The sequence below is a fragment of the Drosophila miranda genome, chromosome 4 (assembly GCF_003369915.1).
Source record: "Drosophila miranda strain MSH22 chromosome 4, D.miranda_PacBio2.1, whole genome shotgun sequence".
In the NCBI taxonomy this organism is placed as follows: domain Eukaryota; kingdom Metazoa; phylum Arthropoda; class Insecta; order Diptera; family Drosophilidae; genus Drosophila; species Drosophila miranda.
Genome location: NC_046677.1, coordinates 12,903,048 through 12,924,648, shown reverse-complemented (window position 1 = coordinate 12,924,648; position 21,601 = coordinate 12,903,048). Strand labels below are relative to the sequence as shown.

General features: G+C 44.6%; 4 protein-coding genes and 1 long non-coding RNA gene across 8 annotated transcripts; 3 read left to right on the top strand and 2 right to left on the bottom strand.

The window, feature by feature from the left end:
* The first annotated feature begins 1,631 nt into the window (after window positions 1-1,631).
* On the top strand, window positions 1,632-3,062 carry LOC108161438 (retinoid-inducible serine carboxypeptidase). The gene is made up of 2 exons (XM_017295701.2): window positions 1,632-2,638; window positions 2,706-3,062. Exons 1-2 carry the CDS (start codon window positions 1,666-1,668, stop codon window positions 3,011-3,013), a joined length of 1,281 nt encoding a protein of 426 aa, XP_017151190.1. The 5' UTR covers window positions 1,632-1,665; the 3' UTR covers window positions 3,014-3,062.
* A 314-nt stretch (window positions 3,063-3,376) lies between these two features.
* LOC108161503 (retinoid-inducible serine carboxypeptidase) lies at window positions 3,377-4,997 on the top strand. Its single transcript, XM_017295780.2, has 3 exons — window positions 3,377-3,543; window positions 3,608-4,519; window positions 4,581-4,997. Exons 1-3 carry the CDS (start codon window positions 3,471-3,473, stop codon window positions 4,874-4,876), a joined length of 1,281 nt encoding a protein of 426 aa, XP_017151269.1. The 5' UTR covers window positions 3,377-3,470; the 3' UTR covers window positions 4,877-4,997.
* Window positions 4,998-6,693: 1,696 nt separating this feature from the next.
* Window positions 6,694-8,172, bottom strand: LOC108164077. 2 transcript variants are annotated; one of them, XM_017299661.2, is made up of 5 exons: window positions 8,008-8,172; window positions 7,892-7,948; window positions 7,433-7,831; window positions 7,068-7,375; window positions 6,694-6,999 (listed from the first exon to the last, which is right to left on the bottom strand). In XM_017299661.2, the coding sequence occupies exons 1-5, from the start codon at window positions 8,076-8,078 to the stop codon at window positions 6,725-6,727; spliced, it is 1,110 nt and encodes a 369-aa protein (XP_017155150.1). In that variant the 5' UTR covers window positions 8,079-8,172; the 3' UTR covers window positions 6,694-6,724. The 2 variants fall into 2 exon arrangements, with proteins under 2 accessions (XP_017155150.1, XP_017155151.1); XM_017299662.2 differs by having other exon boundaries at window positions 7,433-7,826; window positions 8,008-8,043.
* Window positions 8,173-8,281: 109 nt separating this feature from the next.
* On the top strand, window positions 8,282-8,849 carry LOC117188958. Of its 2 annotated transcripts, none has more exons than XR_004473016.1 (2): window positions 8,282-8,374; window positions 8,690-8,849. It is a non-coding gene; the product is annotated as an uncharacterized LOC117188958 (long non-coding RNA). The 2 variants fall into 2 exon arrangements; XR_004473017.1 differs by having other exon boundaries at window positions 8,282-8,449.
* Window positions 8,850-8,943: 94 nt separating this feature from the next.
* LOC108164078 (phenoloxidase-activating factor 2-like) lies at window positions 8,944-11,274 on the bottom strand. Of its 2 annotated transcripts, XM_017299663.2 has the most exons (3): window positions 10,805-11,274; window positions 9,945-10,731; window positions 8,944-9,867 (listed from the first exon to the last, which is right to left on the bottom strand). In XM_017299663.2, exons 1-2 carry the CDS (start codon window positions 11,129-11,131, stop codon window positions 9,967-9,969), a joined length of 1,092 nt encoding a protein of 363 aa, XP_017155152.1. In that variant the 5' UTR covers window positions 11,132-11,274; the 3' UTR covers window positions 8,944-9,867; window positions 9,945-9,966. The 2 variants fall into 2 exon arrangements, with proteins under 2 accessions (XP_017155152.1, XP_017155153.1); XM_017299664.2 differs by lacking the exon at window positions 8,944-9,867 and having other exon boundaries at window positions 9,891-10,731.
* Window positions 11,275-21,601: the final 10,327 nt, after the last annotated feature.

The following is a 21,601-nucleotide window of genomic DNA, read 5'->3' as shown; positions in this document are numbered from 1 at the left end:
AAAGCATTCGGCCACTGGGAAGGAGGACCAACTGAGGCGGAAGAAAGAGGAGTCCCGGCATCGTAAGCTTTTTTTGCAGTCCTGTTTCTGACTTGCATGGAACGCACAAACATTTGTTAATTACTTTTTGCGACTGCCCGTCGTGTGTTGCCCCGACGAGGCCCCAGAAAACGAAAATCGGATTCATTTTCCCATCCTTTTTTTGTGTGCACCGCAACTGGAACGAGCCCGAGAGTTTGGCGGCACCCCGACAGTTGTCCATTGTTATAGACGCGCTGAAATTGAAATTAAGCAATTTAACTTTGACAATTACGACACAAAAACATCGGCGTTGAACATGAAGAACAGACAAGCTGCAGTGGCAAGCAATTTGAAAAAAGGAAAACCCTCAAATTGGGGTGCGAAACAGGACCACAAAACGAATTTGAGGACAACTTTTCCCTTACTTTTCATCTCCAGAACTTCTCGGGTCGGTCTAAGTTAAAGAATATTTTGGGCTTCTTTTAAACATATATTAATTGTAAATGATTAAGCTTGGCGAGGTATGATGGAGTACGAAAGGGAAACAGGACAAGTATTCGAGGGTTGTCCGGCGAGTATATACGATTTTTTGGAGATGAAAGCCAAACAAAAAATATCAGGTGTGAACAGCGGCAAGGGTTGCGAATGTGCTTTTATGCCCGGTGCTCAGACAGTATATGTGAGGTTATGTTTTATCTATACAATAAACTCGTGTAATACATGTAATTATACGTAATTATGCGCCGGAATTGGTGTCGGAGCCGATGACTGTCGGAAATAACATCATGTTGAGAAAGATTTTAGTGAAATCTTTTGGGGTTTTTCATTAGTATATAAAAAAATAGTGGCATATTTTTGTGCTGAAACAAATTATGGACATGATGGAATCTCTGACGATTTGATCCCATTGTATCCCATTTTTAAACGACTCATAATGACAAAAATGTTGGCTAATATTCTTATTCTGTGATATTATTTATTTGAAACTCAGCAAAGCTGAGATGTGATAATAAATGTGTATGGATAATGTCGTTGATCCAACAAACTAATAACTAGATCTCGTACATGATCAATGATATGGTAGATGAAGCTGACGGAGACGCAGTTCTGGTGATCCACAATATACCTTAATGATACCGAGAGGTCAACAACTTTTAAGGACAGGTGTCCTTGAACCGTTATTGATATACGAGTAGGTAGACATAAAATCGATGGAGTGAAGGCATGCAATGTCTATGTACGAAATGAGGTAGAGATTTGTTTATAATTTAGGATGCTTTACTCGTGCATTCGGTGAGGTTAAAGTAAACACTGGTGAAGAACTCACCCGAGGGTAGTCATGGTCGCCTTGGTATACCCTATTGTATATTGGAACACTCGTACAAATGGAGCATCCCTCGTCCAGTGCCACTTAGAGGGTTAAGGGGTTGATAAAAAATTAAGAAAATAGCAACTCGTCTAGTATACTGTATAAAGCAAAGAGTGTGTTTCATTTTCACGGTCACCCATGTCAATTGGCACATCATAAAAAAAAAACACACACAAATAATTTGGTTGGGGCCTGCCCAATAAATAGCACCATTTGCGATGAAAAAGAGCCCAGTGCTTGAATCAGTCTTCGAGAAATCGGACTGAATAGTCGTTATGGTGTGGGGCTCTTTTATGCTCGTGTGCGTCCTGGCGCTGACCAGTGTAGTGGGGGCTCGACAGGGATTCGGACCCGGCGATCAGGACTGGGGCTATGTGGACGTCCGGGAAGGAGCGCACATGTTCTACTGGCTCTACTACACCACGGCTAACGTCAGCCACTACACGGAACGTCCGCTCGTCCTATGGCTGCAGGGCGGACCGGGTGGAGCCTCCTCGGCGCTGGGAAACTTCATGGAGCTGGGACCCGTGGACATGCACGGAGAGCCCCGCGAAGGCAACTGGGTGCAGCATGTCAATCTTCTTTTCATCGACAGCCCCGTGGGCTCGGGCTACAGCTACGTGGACAACACAAGTCTGCTGGTGGCGAATAACGAGGAACTCACAGAGGACCTAATGACCTTCATGCTTTACTTCTACAAGACCCATAAGGAGTTTAAAAGCGTGCCCCTGCACATCTTTACGGAAAGCTATGGCGGCAAAATGGCACCAGCGCTGGCCCTGAAGATGGACCTGGCCATGAAGAGCGGCGAGTTAGCCGAGCCCAACACCCTGAAGTCGGTTAGCATGGGCAATCCGTGGATTTCGACGCGGCACATCTCTCGCGAGCACTCCAAGTACATGCTGGTGAACGGCCTGATCGACGAGGACGGTGCCAAGCTGATCGATGCCCAGGAGGAGAAGATCCTCATTGCTCTCAAGGTGCACAAGTTCGAAATGGCCACGGATGAGTACCTAGAGTGGTTCGATCTGATGCAGAACCTCACTGGCGAGGTGTACCTGTACAACACGCAGACCCATGTCGATCCGGAGGAGGATCGCACCTATGGCTACGGGGACGACTTGAACCGCTTCATGCAGGAGAATATCAGCGAGGTCCTGCAGATCAACGGCAGCATCTACAAGGCACAGGTCATGGACGTTTTTGGCACCCTGCACGGCGATCGCCTCAAATCGGAGATAAACACCAGTAAGTTTCAGGCAGTCTGATAATCTAATGCTGTATAAGTAGCACCTACTGGTATCTGCTTTCTTAGTTCCTCGTCTGCTGAACGAGACCTCGATCAAGATCAACATCTTCTCTGGACAGCTAGATGCTCTGGTCCCTACCACTGCCACCCTGGCCGTGATCAAAGATTGGGCATGGCGCGATAAACAAGAGTACGTCCAGGCCCGGCGAACCCCCATTTTCGTCGCGGACAGACTTCACGGATACGAGAAGGTCGGCGGCCGATTCGGCATGTACTGGATCAATCGCTCCGGCCACCAGGCCCCCGCCGACAATCCAACTGCAATGCAGTATGTCCTGAAAGCCGTGACACAGTACAACGAGTCTGCTGAATAATTAGTTATATAATCTAGGATATATTTAATAAATGTACATCTGCATCATCCAGCATGGCATCTTTTGGGATCCTTGTGCCAGATGCCGACGCGCTGGAGTGCGTTCTGCTGTGCTGACGTCTGATCTGGCCTCCCGAAACGTCCGGCCCGTGTGTAAACAAATGTCGGGACGGCCAACCACCGTCGCGTCGGGGGTCAATGTTTACCTTATGCCAGAAGAGGCCAATGAATGAGGCTGAATTTACGTAGTGGTCTTTAGTGTGTTTGTGGTTCACGAACTCTACCAGCTCACTTTCCAGCGAGGCCTAATTGTTTACCAAAAAGCACTGAGTGCTTTCCACTTTATAAATAGCAATTGGTCGAGAGCTGCAGGCCGATCAGTGCGCATTTGTAGATACAGCAGTACACACAGCTCCGATATCGAAATCCCTAGCACACGTTCAATTCTGTTCGCGGCGATGCAACTCTTCAGTCAGATCAGTGCTTGGACATGGGGCATACTGCTTCTGCAGTCTTTGTCCTGGGTGGAAGGTGAGCTTACCACGAGTAGAAAGTACCCATAACTGTCCTGTCGTAACTTGAAAGACCTCTGCAGGACGAGCCGGCTTGGGACCCGGCCAGCAGGACTGGGACTACGTTGAGGTGCGAAAGGGCGCCCACCTGTTCTACTGGCTGCACTATACAACTGCCAATGTAAGCGCATTTACGGAGCGGCCCCTGGTGATCTGGTTGCAGGGTGGACCCGGAGTAGCCTCCTCGGGCTGCGGAGTCTTCGAGCAACTCGGGGCCATCGACATCGAAGGCCGTCCGCGAGAGAGCAGCTGGGTGCAGCACATGAATGTGCTGTTCATTGACAGTCCAGTGGGAACGGGCTTCAGCTACGTGGAGTCGCACGGTCGGTATGCCAGGAACAACTCTCAGATTGCCCGCGATCTGGTCACCCTGATGCAGATGTTTCTCAGCAAATATCCGCAGTTTCAGCGCGTTCCGCTGCACATCTTCTCGGAGAGCTACGGCGGAAAGATGGCCCCGGAGTTTGCCCTCGAGCTGCACCTTGCCAAAGAGCGAGGTCAGGTGAAGTGTCGGCTGGACTCGGTGGCTGTGGGAAATCCCTGGACCTCCCCACTGGACAGCATACTGGCCTACGCTCCCTTCCTCCTGCAGCTGGGCATTGTGGATGAGGATGGATATCGCAACATATCCCGGGTGGCTGCTCAGATAGCCGGACTCGTGTACGACGAGAAGTGGATACGAGCCCTGGAAACGGGTTCTACAATCCAGGATGTTATTGGTACCTACACAGACGGCGTCTTTCTGTACAACACGCAACGTAGGGTCCACCTCGATGAGGTATATCGGTATGGCGAGGATCCGAAGATGAGTGACTTCATGCGTTCTAATGTCACGAAGGCCCTGGGCCTCAGCCACATGCCCGCTTGGATGCTGCAGAATGCCACGGTATTCATGCATCTGGGCAGTGAAATCTTTCGACCCGCGACTCACATAGGTAACGTGATCCTAATCTCACAGTATAATACCTACACTCACCACCATTCCATTCTATGCAGTGACACGATTGCTGGATGAGACATCGATCCGAGTGGGCGTTTATTCAGGCATTCTGGACCTACTCTGCGCCACCCCGGGCACCGTCAACTGGATCAGCCGCATGAGGTGGCGCCGAAAGGCTGAATACGCGGGATCTCCACGCAAATCCTTTCGCATCGATGGCATGCTCGAGGGATACGAGAAGCACGGCGGTGGCTTTAGCATGTTCTGGGTGTACCGTGCGGGGCATCTGGTGCAGCAGGAGAACCCAGTGGCCATGACACACATCTTGCGATACTTCACCAACTTTGGATGATGTCGCGAATGGCACTAACATCGCGGTGGTACTTTGAAAGAACGTTTTTTGTATTATCATTAAAATAATCCCATTCAAATATATCGATCCGAGCGTGTTAACTTCCTAAAGAATACTTCTAATTAAATGCCATAATTCTTATGACAAGGCCACAGCTCCGCCGCAGCACCCAGTTAGAGGAAACAACAACAATTTTCTAACAATTTACTCGAAATTAACTGAAATTCGTTTGGCAGCCTCCTTCATCCGCTCCATCTCTGGTTGCCGTGCGGTTCGCCGCACTACACGGACAGACATTCGTCTGGTGTACCGTACAACCCAACTTTCCCTCTACCATTGTTAGGGCATTTTACAGGTGCACCGCATCAATTTATTTTCCACACAAAAGCCTATTAAAACTCTTACACACTTGGGCATTGATGAGTGGCTGGGGAGGAACTGGAGCTGGAGCATCCCGACCGGTCTGGGTAAATGTTTGCCAAATGAAACCACTTAACCTTTTTCCTTCCGTCGAAAGAAAAATGAACAGGGGGCGGCATTTGCGACGACGAGGGTGGAAAAAAAGTGGCGTTGGGGCCGGAACCGCAGCAAAACAAATTAATTAAAAACTTAAAAGTCGTCTACGGAACAGAGCCCCAACGGAGCCGAATGGAGGAAGACACCGAACCGAAATGCGCTGTGTAACGTTGTTTTGAAGTAGAGAACCCCGGAAGTAGAGAGACTTAATTTATAGAAACCTTTATTCGTATTGAATCTGTATCGGTAGCCGATAATTATCCAGAAGCTATTGATCTTGAACTGTGCATCAGAACAGTCAACAAATTGTTGTTTTATTACCATCATCTCAAATTATAAACAGAATGAGATGAAAGGCAAATGATTTATGAAAGACACGAAAAGAAGGCTATCACTTTCCCAAATCGCGGGAGAACATTATTTATCGTATTGCATTTGATAAAATGAATTTTCCCGATACCCGATTACCCGACTATCTCTCACGTCTCCTTGTCATCAACAACTAATTACGAAATACTTACGGGGAGAAAATTGTAATCAAATAACAATTGCCGCAAGACTCGCGCAGATCCAGCTCAGCTGGAATTGGCACGGGCTAATGCTAATGCATGGTTCCACACGAACCAACCGTTCCACACGAACCACGCTCCGTCACGTCAACGCCCAAGTAATTTTCACACAACTTAGCGCCACATATCGTGCATATTAATTATAGGCAAATCTAATTTGGCAAGACGACCTCTCGCCAGTGCCACCACCAACCCGGACCTGGATCAGACCCAGACTGTGGTCACGTAGGAGGAGGATTGGGGAACCGAACCAGGCGCGTTTCAAGTATGTGGATAATGCTCCTGCACGTATGCCACAAGTTCCCGTGGGTTCAGCTCCGTTGGGCTGGTTGGGTTGTGCGACTGCCACGTCTCCAGATCGAGGCGAGAGCTATTGTAGCCATGTCAAATATTTATAGGTAAGCATGCCAGGATTTGCCACGCAGCCCACAAATTGCTCTTGTATGTCGCATGTGGGTATTTTTCTGGCCAAGGGCAAAATAAATTAAATGTCTTCTGAAAACAAAGGAAAATGCTTCCAAGAAAAATGTTGCTGCCTTTCCAAGATGCGGGTGGACGTGGACGAGAAAAATGTGAGTGCAGAAAAAGAGCAGAAATTCCGGAAACAAAGGTGAATAAATGGATGCTAATTAGTTAACAGTCAAATGCACATGCTCCCGGCTACAACCTGAAGGGCTAGCTACTCGAAATGAAAAGCTGCCAAACGCAAAAAACTTTCCTTGACGGGAATACTTAAAGAATTCCTACAATGGCTACTCATAATTTATTCGATAGGGGTTACCAATTGTGGATTACACTGGCCCTCAGGTAAAGCGTCCAGCCTGCAGTGACATGTTATAAAATTTTCTAGAAGATAACCCGCATCGTTAAGAAATTTCTTCAGATTTTCCGCATCTCGAAATATGTCATTTCTGAGGACGATTTCTTCTCCATCCCAGACCTTCCATTTGCGCATACTCTGGATGACATATTCGCAAAAGCTCTGCTTCTTTGCCAACTGTTGAGCTCGAACCTGATCCAGGAACATTTCACGTTTGCCTGAGGAGATCCAGGAGGAGGAACACAGATATAGAGAGAGCCGAATAAAACGTTTAAGGATCACTTACGCTTGGCTTGATTCTGCTGGATTTCGTGCACAGTCGGATCTACCAGGGACTTCTCGTACTCAGTAGTGATCTTGAACATGCGATTGTCCATGTTCGCTTTGGCTGGCAGCGAGTCGTCGTGCTGCGAAGTGCACGCCAAATCGAAATTGGGTCCGTCATAGGGGATGGCAGTCATGTATTCCGATTTCTGGAACATCCGACGTTGCTCCTCAACCTGGGCTGTGCGTCGTGCCAGCAAACCGCGCACGCTTCCGTTGTAGAAGCGGAACACCATGCTGCCCATTATCATCTCGACTTGCGACAGGCAGCTGGAAGGGATTACAGGAGAATAAGAGCAAAGTGGCAAAGTATTCCAAGATACTCACTCGGACTGGCGCATCGAGTAGACACCCGGTATCTCGTGCGTATGTTTTAGGTGGTGCAGCTGGAAGGCCAAGCAGTGTAGCAGGTCCTCGACGGACCTGATCTGCATCCGGCGCAGAATGTTCGCGTCATGCACGGTGTTCCTGATAGACCAGCCCCGGAAAAGAGACTGGATCTTGATAGCCGACCGATGGTAGTGCTCGACAAGGGTGTCTTGGAGGCGCTTCTCGATGTCCATTGTCATGCGGCTGCGAACCCGAAAGCCGCGCCACCACCGCTGAATGGTGATGGCTGCATGCCAGCGCAGATGGTGCAACTTTCGTATTCGATAACCACGCCAGAGGGACTGAATGCGCCGGGCAGCGATGAACTGCTTGTAGTCCAGTATGAGCATGGCTGTCCTTAAAGTCGAGGTTGTGTCGCTGAGATCGATTATTAATTTACTTTTCATCTGCACTCACCTTGACATCTTCACTTGCAATAACTGAGACTCGCTTTCATCTTCCTGGCCGAGATCTCTGGGGGTTCAGATGTTATCATTTGGACATTGATCTCTGTTTTATTTTCCTGAACTTACTCATCCGACAGATCTATATATGTTCGGCTGATCTTACCAAAAGAAGAGTGGAGCAAATTATCGCTGAACATGTTTTGTGTTGAGTGATTTTTATTGATGAATATGTGTTCTGCTGTGTTCTGCTGTGTTCTGAGTGTTTCCTGACAATTTCAATGAATTGAATCCATTTCAAAACAAGTCGAACAAAGCTACTGAGAAACAGAACTTAAAGCTGATCAATTTTTGCTGATATCTTCAAAAAATCATACTAGGCACCGATTTTTTTCCCATACCGATGCTATAAGTATTTTCCCTTGGCAGCTTATACAAATGGTTTGATACAATTTTGCGACCTATCTTCTTCAGCCCAAACTCTGCATCAGTAGACGTGAGTATACATACGGCGTCGAAAAAGGAAAATAGATTAGATTGCGTGTCAACAGCAATAAAGCTCGTCTCGAGGGTAAGACAATAAAAAGTCAACGTCCCAAATAATTTAAAGGTGAAAAATTGTCTGATAAAGTTAGGAAAAGAATGTCATCGACGCGTCGGAAGGAAGCTGCCTCCAGGGGCTGAAAAGCGTTAACATTTCAACGTTGTCTCTGTCCTATGTTATTTCATCTCTGCTCCCCGATTCCCCAGGTTTTCCATCTTTCATGCGCTCAATTAATTTTGGTAAATTTTTGTTTTTTTAATTTTTCAGCTGTACGGATCTTGGCACTGCTCACGTTTGGGGTTTATTTATTTCATTCCCCTTCCTATCCTTGTCGAAGCTCTCAGCGACTCTGCAGTAGAAATGACGGCCTCCCGATGCGATGATGTGTGCTGATATTTGACACTTTATTGTGTGCACAACATCTGCTTTCAAATTATTGTCAATAACAGCAATGAAGTAAACTACAAACTAGTTGGCTCCTCATGTGCTAGAAAATGTAGTTGTTTATCACAGAGGAGCTACATAAAGTAAAATAAAGCTCATACATATGTATGTATATGTATTGTCTCTATAATTATTCTTATCGGCAGAAAAGATGCCATACTTAAATCTATGCAAAGATCTATCTGCAATAAGAAAATCTTTGTTGAATATTCTTTATAAACTTGCTCGGAATAGAGCTTTACCCATTACGATAACTAGCGTACACCTACATACACACACATGGCCACAAATTCGCAAAGAGTCGTCCCAGTCAAAGTACATTTGGCGCGCCGCAAAGTATGCAATCAATTTTTATAGCCCACATGCAGCGCCCAAGCAGGCCCGAGCCGACTCGTTCCCGTTGACTCACCAACAACACCACAGGAGTCTGCTGCCGCTGCCTCTGCCGCTGCCGCTGCCTCTACTGTTGCTGTTGCAATGTTTCACTAATAATTTTCAATATAATCAGCACCTGTGACGATGTCGAGCGCCGAGCAACGACGCGGAGGCATTCGCACAAATGTTCCTAATGTATAAACATTTGTGTGTGCGTCGGCAGCGGGTGAAGGGGAGTAAAAAATTGAAATGCCTCGGCGGGTGCCTATCTGCGGGGGGCGATTGTGTAAGGAGTCAGTCGCACATTCCGGCATCCGTAAGGCTGTGAGCGGGCTGGGAGGAGTCCAGGATGCCGCACCGTAATGCGCTTCGTTGGCGTTAATTTCGCCACATGCGGTTGTGATGTTGCCTGGAACGGGAAAATAAGTGCAGAGAGCAGAATATTCCGCTTAATGTAATTACCATGATTTAAAGCTGCCAAACGAAAGACCCATTGAATGGTAGCTATGATGTGGTGGAATATCCCTGATATTATTCCAAATGTTGCGTACCATGCAACTCTTCGATGGCGTTCATACTTCAATGCTTGCTTTAAACGGGTTCTTCTTGTGTGCCCATGCTTGATGCTACATAAATAATTACGATAATATCTCCCAGCAATTATTTGTATTTATTTTTTGAAAGTAAAGGTATTCTAACTCACACGCATTCCAATATTGAAGCTGCTAAATGAAAATGCCGTCAGGCTCTAATTTCTCGCGAATCCACGGACCGAATTGCCTGACATCGCTGAATTGAATTACACCTTTCGTTCTTGTACTCCAGGCGCCAATTATATGGTAAATACTGCTGTCGGTTGGACAAATCAGCGGTGCTCCTTTGGCATAGATGGCCAGATTGGTATTGGCAGTGGCACATATTTCCGTCGAGATCGAATTGAGTGAGCAAGACCCACTGTCAATGGCGATTTCAACCTTGACGACTATATTCCGGCTAGGCTGGTTCAAAGGCCTGGTAGACCTCCATCCAGTGATGAAACACTTCTCATAGAAGACTTCAGTGTCATTGCCGAGCAAACAAATGGGTGTTATGTATTGCAGGTGATCAAAAGCGCTCTCTAGGATCAACAAGGCAATGTTGTATTCCATTGACTCCCAATCGAATTTCTCGTGTACTATTGATTTTTTGACGCTGATGTTTACATGGGCAACAGGCTCATTCTCGGTCATCAGATCCCATTCCCCAGCCCTCGCGATCAGCTGTTGTTCGGCAGCCACGCAGCTCGCCGTTGTCAGGACCACGTTATAGGCAATCAAAGTGCCTGTGCAGACAAACTGTGCGGCAACATCGAATATAGCTACTACCCATGGGTACTCTCCGAAGCTAGTCACCAGGCTTCCTCCCTTTACAGTCATGTATAAGCCATCCACATTTGTTACCCCGCACTGATTACTGCCAGCCGTATGTTCGCGATTGATGCTAACTTTCAGCTGCAATTACAAAAATTACAAAAATCACTGCAGTCAACGACAACCGATAAAAACTTCGATTTGTATTCCTCACCTTATCTTTGGGAAGACAACAGGTCTCCAGATAGTGGCATATGCTTTTAGGCGGCTCTCCTAAATCGATGATTACCTTTCGAATGTTCCGGACAGTTTCCGCACACTCAGTGCGCTTAACACAGATTTTATCATTCAACAGGCCGCACTTCTTTTCCTGAGTCACAGGCTGCTTTGTTGTAGTTGTTGTCGTTGTTGTTGGCCTGGTTGTAGTTGTTGAGATCTTCTGAAAGAAGGCGGTTTCGTCGTTACCGGAAATATCGGAAATGAGCAGAATCAAAGCGAATAGTAACAACAAAGATCCCAACTTTCCAGTAGGACTCGTCATATTTAATCAATCAGTGAGGTTATCTCTGAGGCAGCCGATTCGCATCTACGAAATGCAATAAATAAATGCAATTCAAATTGAATAATAAATTCCAGCGGAGCCACAGAACGATTCGCAGGCAGTTGTCGACAATTACTGACTCGGTTAAATAAGACACCATTACCCTCATCTGCTCCAACATCTTGACACCTTTTATTTATACACCCAGAGAAAAAAGCAATTGAGCTTGTAGTATTTTCACATAGATTTAAAAATGTATACCAATGGTACCAAAAATACTCTCGATGGAAAGTGATTAATCGAGCGAACCCATAGTTTAAATTAAATATATTTCCTACAGATTTTATGTATTCAATTTATTTAAAAAAAAAAAAAATTTAGTTTTGGTTTTTAATACACTTATGTAAGTTTAATACAAATGAATTCTGTTACACTTCACTTGTTTTTCTGTAAAACTGGAAACCTTAATTTAAATATGGGTATCATTTTTCTCTGAGTGCACATCATGAATATATAAGTATTTATATACATTCCGATTATTTCTTGCTTGTTTCTTCCACAGATTTCATAAAAAACATTCTTATCAATCTGTCTTTAATGTGCAAGTATATAATAATATTTTTTTCGTTGAATTATAATATATTTTATTTGCTATGGGAGTAAGTGGCTCAAGGAACCATTGCCTGCTAGTCATTCTGTATATACGAACTCTTGATATTTTAAAGACAGAAAGATAGCTCTCTTAAAATATAACTTAAATTCCCCCAAATAACATAGCTTACAGAAATTAACAAAAGAAAATAGTTTTATTTTTGTATGTAAATAACTTTTGTATTAATTCACGAGGTAAAGCAACATTGGTTTTTTGAAGGAAGCGTTTTTGTCTCATATGTCCTCTACGTTTCTGCTTACTAGTGATACTTTTTATTGCATTGAATAAAGTACGAGTACAAGAAACAAGGTGCAAACGATACTTCGAATCTATAGATTTCCTTGAGATTTGTTGAGCTCGAATTGTTTGAATCAAATTCGAATCACTCGAGCGAGCAATGACTGGGTGCTGATAGTAGTAATTGCTGCAAAGCCATGCATTGGGTCAGATCGGAATCTCACTCCCGCGATTTTGTGGCCCGCAACTTTTCTGTGTATCGAGAATCCACTGCCAAGATCGTGTGGTTTTTGGCAAAGAAAATTCGTGAGTCTATATCGCAGAGCAGTGCTGTCAGTTTAACCCCATCTCAGGTAAGATCTAGCATTTTTTTAATTAGCTTATCAAATTTGCGGAAAAAAAATTTAAAAAAAATGCATCTTATTTTTTATGTTTTATAAGAGCAAGGTTTGGTTGTGTTAAATTTTGAAAATCTTAAGAAACTAAATATATTTTCCGTTGGCAACGTGCTGCGTTCACAGACATTTATAGTATAAAGTCGTACGAAAAAATCTATTGGTTGAAATTGATAAAGATGCGGGGAGAAACAACCCATTTAATCCACTTGCTCTGTTTGCTATTGTCAAATTCTGATGTGTGACGGGGTTTAGTCAACTGAATATAGTTAAAGCTAAAACTAAAAATTGCGCAACAGTTTGCATTTAAAAACGATAAATGCAATGTTAAGAAACAGGTCGGTTTTTTGAGTTCATAATTTTTTAATACATTTTAGCTCCGTTTGAAATGTTATAGGGTTGCGCAGACAAGGAAAATGTTGCCACAACTACGAATTGCCATAAAAATATTTGAACTTAATTTAAAAAAAAACAGAGATACTATAACAGTCAAGAGCAGAATGCAGAAATGGACGATATACAGCAATAAGCATATAAAAAAATCACTCATACCACAAAACTTTGTATTTTTGGGGTGTATTTAGTTTTAGCTCATATTATAGATTATATATATATATATTTTGTTGTTCAAATCTAGCTTATATTGACTCTGAAAACCTGGCACCACTGAAGAATGGCTGAGGGAGGGGAGGGGCCGTTTCGAATGGAACCTTACATCAGCCCGATTTGCCTGCCTTTACCTGCTGGAGAGCTCGCAATACTTCGCTGCGTCGTCAGAGGTTGGGTGAAAAAAGGCCTTCGCGCCTTACGATTATCCCAACGTACTGAATAAAATTAATTTTCAAATAGTAAGTGCAACCGAGTGTCAGAATCAGCTCAAAGGAAGTAGGTTGGGCTTTTACTTTCGCTGAAAAATAGCTTGATTTGTGTTAGAGACATTAATGCTACGGGATGGTGCAGCGGGTCTCCGCTGGCTTGTCCCCTGGCCAGTGATTCCACCCGGTTCGTGCAAGCTGGCATCGTAAGCCGAGGCATTGGAGTCGTCAAGGAACACGTACCCGGGATCTACACAGATGTGGATCCACACAGATGTGTGCTGCGGCCCTGGATCTGAGACATCTGAGACACAGAGGCATCGACTCCATCGACTACTAAGGCGCCTACTAGAATAAAATAAGTAATTATTGAGCCTCAAATGCTAATTCAATGTAAGGGTAAATTTTAAATTCTTGAAATGCACCACATATTAGTGTTAAGGCCAATACTTAAGGCAGTTTATTGATGCTGTGTCTTGCTCTTGATCAGGTAGAACACTGACTGTTTAATTGTTTCGTTGATATACTTTATTTATTGGACTTATATGTGCTTATATGTTTATAAGCCTATATGTTTGGCGATCTTTAGATCTCTACGAGATTCTGGCATCGACAAAGACCGGCGCAGTATTGGCCACTTCGGCCACTTCAACCTGATAAATTAATTTAAACTTCTGAATAAGAAGTCGTTAGAAACTAAAGTTGCACAAGAACACGGTGCTACAATGTCTAGACGCTTTAAAATGTTGTGCTGCGGTTCGGAGCGGTATATTATAGAAGAAGCAGAGGATGAATAGGTTAGAGCGCTGCTGGTGGTCTTTGTCATTCCGCTGCCACTACACCATCCGAAATTCAATTAATAATGTATTAATTTATTTAGCATAGAATGATTATCTCGGCAACCGAAACACTTTTAATGGGTTCACACTGGCAATCATATCTGGCTATTTATCTGAACGTTTTTTAATAATCTATATTAACATTATATGTATATATTCAAAATCGAGCGTAATTCAGAACTTAAGAATTATTTTTAATTGTCTTAAAGATCATGGTTAAAGGTTAGACTCCACCTGCCGACTGCCCACGATGGTCTCCAAAGCCAACTCCTCCACTGTCATAACTGTCATAACTGGGAGATAGGGACAGATTAAATACCCTGCAGCTGCTCCAACAAAAAGCAACTCCTGTATATTCAATCTTGCTTTGCTTTGCATTTACCGAGAAAAAAAGCCACAAAAAAGTGTATTAAAAACTGTTTTGGGTGCTGGCATCCGGATCCGGTGCCTGATGAATGAGCTTCCCTGTGCCGGAGGTTAGGGTTGCCTCAGTTGACAGCCAGCCGCTGGAGTATAGCTCGGGACGAGTCTGGTGGCCTCCTTGTTCTGCGGTCCGGTCCCGGACCCTGACCGGGGGTTTCAGGAGACGTTTTCTAATAAACATTAAGTTGACATGAAATACACGCCAAACAAATGAGCGAAATGCATTCCATACCGAGCCCGACGTGGGCGTGGCCGGCAGAGGCAGATGCTTGCTAATGCCTCCCTTTCAGTCCGGCTTTCAGCGCCTGCACCGCAGGATATGTTTACAAATTGAAAAATATAGCATGCGACCGACCGCACGTGCAGCAGAGACGCATTGTGGCACAAGGCTGCTCGGAAAGTGGCTTAATATCCCCGAAAATGAGAGAATACTTTATAAGGAAATTCTCTTCAGAGATCCATCGATAGATTCGGACTAAATATTTTTGATAAAAGTACTACTATAATTCTATAAAATATATATAATTCTGAGAAACGATTTAGAAATTCGATATTTTCTATGTGCTCGACCTAAAATTATATTAATTTGAAAAATTTGCAAAAGAGATCCATAAAAAATCATTACATAATCTTTATTTCCAAAATCCAAAAATTGCTTATGTCTCAACCCGGCTCTGCGTAGTCTCCGAAGGGAACGAAGGCCAAATTTGTCCAGATGTTTGCAACGCTCAGAATAACGCATCTCGAACTGCATAAAGTACAACCATAGATGGTTTAATGAATATTATAGTACAAAAAATATCGCCGATTTCAAAATAACCTGAAATTCTATGATTCTCCTTTTGTTGTATATACTAAAAAATAATGCTTTGGTCAATATCGTACTAAAAATCATTGCGATATGAATTTTTGGGGTGTATGTCTAAAATCGCTTTTCAATGACCTGCAGAGCACTGTGCTATCCAGCTCGACTAAGTTCTCCGGCAAAAATGAGTTGTATCATGGGTCAGTTGGCGGTGGACAGGCGAGGCAGTCTGCCTGAAAGTGGACGTTGAACGTGCCACGCGGTTTTCCACTAAAACACGAATGCGACGGTTACATACCAATGTAAATGTAGAATATGGAAAAGGCAAGCTATATGGGTTCAAATACATTTAAACAGTATATACATTTCCTGCAGAAAAGTAGCCGGGCAGCAGCGTAAAATCTGACACGAAACATTCGCGTGACAAGCAAAATGTTGCCACATCCCGGGGAACCACACGAAGGGTGGATATTCACGTCCAGTGCATTTCACGATGGGGAGTTGGGAAAATAATTATGGCGCAAATGACAATAATGCGGAAAGGAGGACGAGCGGAAAAAGAAAGCAGCTGAGAAGAAAGCAAATTGGGAGTGCACACAGAGGGGGACAAAGCATTGTCAAAGCATGGAAATAGGCCGCAGGATATTCTGGACAAGGTAGGAGAGCAGTTACCCCCCTGACATTGACAAAGAACTTCAGAGGGAAAGCATGCAGGGTGGGAAGAAGTCAGAGATGACAGATAACCTTTTATTTTCGCTTTTCTCGACATTCTCATATATTTTCCAGACATTGAGAAATTAACTTGTGGCTTGCCAACAGACAAACCAGAATGAAACAACAGGCAGCTCTAATTTGGACATGTCACAGATTGACAACAATTAAATTTTCCTCCTGTCTGCCGGCAAAATGAGTTGGCAAATCAGTTGCGCCCTAACCTAAGCAGTTGTCAGTCGTCCGTGTTGCGAAATTGTTGACAGAATTCAAATCAATGCCAGAAGGCGGGCTTGCTGCAGAATGACGTCGACTCTGATCCTGATTCTGATTCAGACTCTGACTCTGGCACTGATGATGATGATGATGACAATGTCTGTGTCATAAATGTCACTTTCAATTTCATTTGACAAGCATGCAGTGTTTGATGGGTTCGATTGGAGCGTGATTTGAATGGCAAATTAGTTAAATACGGTTGGGTTGTTCCTTGTGAGAAAATGTAAATATAATTATGTCAATCTCAAATTATGAAATTTGCGAAAAATAGGAAAATATTCAAAAAGAAAAAAAACACAAGATATTTTCAATATTTATTTGCCTTTATTTATTTTTATTTGGCTTTTATTTGTGGGAGGCAAATCATTGCTTCGCAGTGTTTCAGGTGGATTTTAGATTTCATGGCTAGCAGTCTTCTTGAAACCAACACTTAAAGCAAGAGAGAAGCCCACGATAAAAAACATCATCGAGTGCTATTATCACTTAGGGCTATACATTTTATGCATTGAAAGCCAGATGCAGTCCAGAGACAGAGACACAGACAGAGAGACAGGGTACGACGAGAGTCAAATGTCGAAGGTCTCGTTTTCCATCGGCGCCGGCTTTGCTTCGGCTGGGCTCCTTTCCTCCTGGCAGCAGTCTGGGCCGGCAATGAGTGCTTCCTGTTTCCGGCATCTCTCCACTGTTTCTAGACAAGTGTACAAGCAACTATAACTGTCGGCACAAGTTGGCTTTATTATTTCCACACTGTTGAATATGCATATAAAAAGCGAACCAGAAAGGAAAGAGCAGGGTAGAGCAGACTTTGTGCTGCTTTGACGACTAGCGGCACGCCCCTTGGTCGTCCTTTGTTGTCCTGCCAATGGCCAAGACGAGGTCCCATGGCCATGAGAATGGATGGGGGCTGGGTTCGCTTTCCATTTTTGCAGTTCAAGGCGGGTGCATTATCACTTGCCAGCCAAGCAAAATATTGTGGGTGCATTAAATATTTTCCCTCTTGCCACAAGACAAAAGGAAAGCTGGGAGGTGGAGGTGCTCCGATAGCTGCACAAACTATGCATCTCATGGGTCTCTCATGGGCATGAGATGAGCCCAGGGCCCAGCAGCAACAGCAGCACCCAGCCCCAGAACGCAGCCCAGTCCAGGTTCAGGCCTTTGTCTGCATTTTATATTAAACTATTTATGCCACCGCTATAGCTGGAGCTGTGTACTCTCTGGTAGCTGGTAACGGTATCTCAAGGAGTCTCGGGTCGAAAATTTACCTACAGTCCTCCCCTAAAGTCGGGAAGCATTTTTATCGTGCAACATTTTGAGGAGGAATTTATGAAAAATTTAAAACAATTATGTGGCATCAGCCACAGCATAGCGTTGTGGTGCATGAGGATGGACGGCCATTGATCGCCTGGTTGCCCAGCTGGTCAGCGGAGGAAATTGTGCAACATTTTATCTATCTGACGCAGAATGGCCAAGAAATATCAACTATGCATTGATTGGTTTTCTTACCATGTACAGGGGAAGCTGGTGGGGGCATAAAGGTACGGGGAAGGGTAAGGGCAGATGCAAAAAATAACTTGTAATTAACTTGGACTAGTTGCGATGAACCAAATGAGAGATCGGTCGACAAGTATTTAAGGGGGCGCCGCGGCGCGCCGTTGTGCTCGAGTAGTAAAAGATAATCGCCGAAGGATACATCGCATCGCATCGTATCTTGAAGAAGTATAAATCTAATTTAGAAGTTCACGGCGGACTTCCGGTCCAATCTAGGCTGAAAACAGAAAAGCACGAGACAGAATGATAAATGCCAAATATTACCAACAAGGAAGCACTTACACTGCACCGAACAGGGGAACACTGAAGACAACGTGTTGGACCACCGCGATTTGGCGAATATGGGCCCAGCTCTACTCTGAAGTGTCGTTCCTTGTACAGAATCAGCGCATGCCGCCGACTTGTCAGTCTGTCCAGGAAATCCCTCGATTTCATGGTCGTCAAAGGTGTTGCGGCAAGACACTTTCATTGCCCTCGAGCTATAAATCTTTCATTCTGTATGCAAATCTAGTCGCCACAATCAGAACGTCGAGTCGGTGGTCTCATTCGTACGTCTCCCGCTCATGATCGTCGAACCTTTTATAGAAATGGTTGGTCGTCAAGCCCAACAAAATACTCTACGCCATCGCTGTTCCACAGTGTCCACCAACCCGGGGAAGGCCAAGTAGCGTAAAACAGAACGGCGAATACGGCCAGGTACTACGGTTGTCTCTTTTTCCACGTATGGTCGGGCCGCCTCCCGTCGTCTGAACCTCGAGATGAAAGAAATGATGCTCAATCTAAGGGACGGGTGTCTGGTGAAGATCGTTGTTGACGCTACCAGCCACTGGCTGGCCACTATTCTCGGCACTACAGGCACGCCCTTCAGGGAGGTCACTTTCAAGTGAGTTCTGCTGAGTTCTGACGACTTGTTTCTTTATAAATAGTTTTTAATTTTGATTAAATGTATATGTTACTAAATAGTTACTTTAACATTTATCTTGTTGGAAGGGCTGCTCAGTCTCTTGTTACTGTTTGGTACCTACGAGTGGTTAAATGATACGTTTAACCCTTGGCTGGCCTGGCTCATTGCGGTCAATTAGAAACTATCGCTAAGCCGGACAAAAATTGCCTGTCGAATCTTTCCGTGTGGCCGCCTTCTGCGAGACTACCGCTTCCGTGCAACATTTGCGATGCATGTGCGTGGCCGGAAATATTGGAAAATGCTGCGGCATAAACAATTTTCGACCATTCTGTGGCACACAGCTTAATTAGCCTGCCGCAGCGTAACATCCAATTGGCATGGCTATTGGCAACCGTAGACCCGCAAAATGTTTGAAATTTCGGACAATTGTCTTTGGTGGAAATCAATTGCATAAGCTTTAAATAGCATAATCGGTGAGGGGGTAAAGTGGGCTCAGTCTTCTTGCTTGTCAAACAATATTGCTGCACAGAGATTAGGTGCCTATTTTGACAGGAGCTGTCAGACAGCTGCGGAGGATAGTCGGCCTAGTCCTGAGCTTTTGCCTGGGCAAACAGACAAAAATATTTGCAGCTCCGTTTCCTTTTTCGCTAAGGATGCATATGCAGGCGGATGGGTGTGGGTGGCTCCTGACCTGGCCTTAGCCAGCTGACGATGATGATTCTCATATCTCTGGTGCAACAACGAGTGCATGGCTCTTCTGCTCGAGTGCTCTGCCCTGCCACATCCGCACCCGCATCCTCATCCGCATCCGCATCCACTTCGGCATCCACATCGAAAATAGTTTTTCTTTGGCTTCTCTCATTTTTCATGCGCGCCAGCTAAGCTTTTAATTAAATGCAAGAAAATTCAATTTTAATTAAAATTTCTCAAAAGTCTCTCTCTAGCCCGACGCTGCATACGGATGGCGGAGCGATGAGGATGTGGATGAGGACTCTGGCAGCTTTGAGCTCTCGGGTCTTGTCCTGTTTTCGATCTGGGTTGTTCTACTCGAGTGTTTGCCAAACGTGTAAAATTGAAAATTAGGAAATCGAATTGTAATGCCAGCAGAGTGCAGACAAAGACTGACTGAGCGCAGGAACAGGAGTGGCAGTGGGAGAAGTAGCGGGTGTGGGATGGAGCCAAGTCATCAGGCACACACAAAAGCAAAATTGTAAAGTAATTGGAAATGAAAATTCATTTAGGGTCCGGATCGAGATGAACAAATGCGTGGAGAGAGCGGGGACAGTGTTAGGGAGCTGGTGCGGATGCTGGCGATATCCAAAAGGCATAAGGCTTAATCCGATTGGGCTTTGTAAAATTCTGGGAAGGGCCCAATGGACAGCCATCTGTGGACTCAGGCCTAGCCACTAGAGAAAAGAATTATGGTGAAACAGTCGCTAGCAGTTCCCCATACAAAATAGATAATGGGTTAACTAACGTTTGCTCTAAATTAATGAGCATACGTTGATAATATATTTAATATTAAATATTGTCCATTCTGGTGGTTTCTTTGCAAAATATGTACATATGTAAATTTATGACAATACTTATCGAAAAAACCTTTCGCGAAGTCCATTCATTACATTTTGTAGTAAAAACAAAATTATAACACTTTTCGTCCCATTTCCATTCTCCTGTCAAACTAACGACCTGATCCGTACTGCGCTTTGGAATACGATAGCGGGAATCGATATGTGACACGTAAATATGCATAATTATGCTGGAATCTGCAGTTGCACAGTGTAACAGACCAACATCGGACTGTCAATAGTATTTGGGATTCACATTTTTTGGGAGGGGGGCGGAAAAAGTTTTCTGGAAAAGTTTATTTTTTAGCCCCAAAAGCCCGGGCGGCTTTTGCGAGCATTTTGCACATAATTTAAGCGCACACATCCTGTCAAGTCATAAATTACACATATTACATGCACGTATAAATCGCAAGCCTGATACGGGTGTGCCAAAAGTGCGCCGGCAAACTGAGACCAAAGTGCTTAACATACTTTTTGGCGCACAGCCCAGGGCACACACACACACACGCCACGCACAATCCCGTATGCCCCTTGCCCCACACAGATACAAAAACAGAAACAGCCATACGCAAATCGACAAACGCACGTAGCGTAGCGCAAAAGTTGAACAACTTTCAGCCAGCCCAGCCCACAAGTGAAAGCTGGAAAGTAAGTCAAGACGCAGCTAGGCGATCTGGGAATGTAACTTTTACTTTTGGCCCGGCGTCCCTCTCTCAACCCGATGGCTGGCAAAGCCCCGGATTGTGGAACGCCGTGAGAATGGGGGGGATGGGAATGGGCCATTAAATAACCCCGAGCTCCGAGCCTCAGATAACTGTACCAATTTGGATGCATTTCCATTGATTAGACGGATGCAGATGCATCTGATTGGGCCCTGGGTGTCGGTGCGTCTCCCATTGCAAACGTGACCGAGTTGTGAATAAGGTGTGCTCTTACCACACCCAAAGGCAACAATTTTCTATTTAAAATATATTTGTTTGGATGATCTCCAGCACAGCAGTGGGCTGTGAACTCGAATAATTTTACGTGTCAATTGTCTGACTACTAAAAGGCTTCAATACTCCAAAAACTCGAAGTAAGCAAATGTTGGATATCAATCGTACGGCGATCACCCTCCAGGACCTTGGTGACGGTACAACCTGGAGATCGGCACAGGGTGGCAGATAAAAAAGCCCAAACGATCTCTCCTGCACTGATGGCAACCCCGAGACTGAGTTAAACACAGAATAATTTCGATGCATTTCTCTTTATTCTCGTTGATCGCTAAGAGCTAATTTCGTAGTTCGCAGGCAGCGAG

Excerpts from the sequence above, each read along its gene's own strand:
- LOC108161503 (XM_017295780.2), top strand. The coding sequence starts at position 3,471 with ATGCAACTCTTCAGTCAGATCAGTGCTTGGACATGGGGCATACTGCTT. Across the intron at positions 3,544-3,607 it reads GTCTTTGTCCTGGGTGGAAG|GACGAGCCGGCTTGGGACCC; the intron begins GTGAGCTTACCA and ends AGACCTCTGCAG. Across the intron at positions 4,520-4,580 it reads TCGACCCGCGACTCACATAG|TGACACGATTGCTGGATGAG; the intron begins GTAACGTGATCC and ends CATTCTATGCAG.
- LOC108164078 (XM_017299663.2), bottom strand. The coding sequence starts at position 11,131 with ATGACGAGTCCTACTGGAAAGTTGGGATCTTTGTTGTTACTATTCGCT. Across the intron at positions 10,732-10,804 it reads GTTGTCTTCCCAAAGATAAG|CTGAAAGTTAGCATCAATCG; the intron begins GTGAGGAATACA and ends TTGTAATTGCAG.
- LOC108164077 (XM_017299661.2), bottom strand. The coding sequence starts at position 8,078 with ATGTTCAGCGATAATTTGCTCCACTCTTCTTTTGGTAAGATCAGCCGA. Across the intron at positions 7,376-7,432 it reads TACTCGATGCGCCAGTCCGA|CTGCCTGTCGCAAGTCGAGA; the intron begins GTGAGTATCTTG and ends AATCCCTTCCAG. Across the intron at positions 7,000-7,067 it reads CCAGCAGAATCAAGCCAAGC|GCAAACGTGAAATGTTCCTG; the intron begins GTAAGTGATCCT and ends GGATCTCCTCAG.
- LOC108161438 (XM_017295701.2), top strand. The coding sequence starts at position 1,666 with ATGGTGTGGGGCTCTTTTATGCTCGTGTGCGTCCTGGCGCTGACCAGT. Across the intron at positions 2,639-2,705 it reads CAAATCGGAGATAAACACCA|TTCCTCGTCTGCTGAACGAG; the intron begins GTAAGTTTCAGG and ends CTGCTTTCTTAG.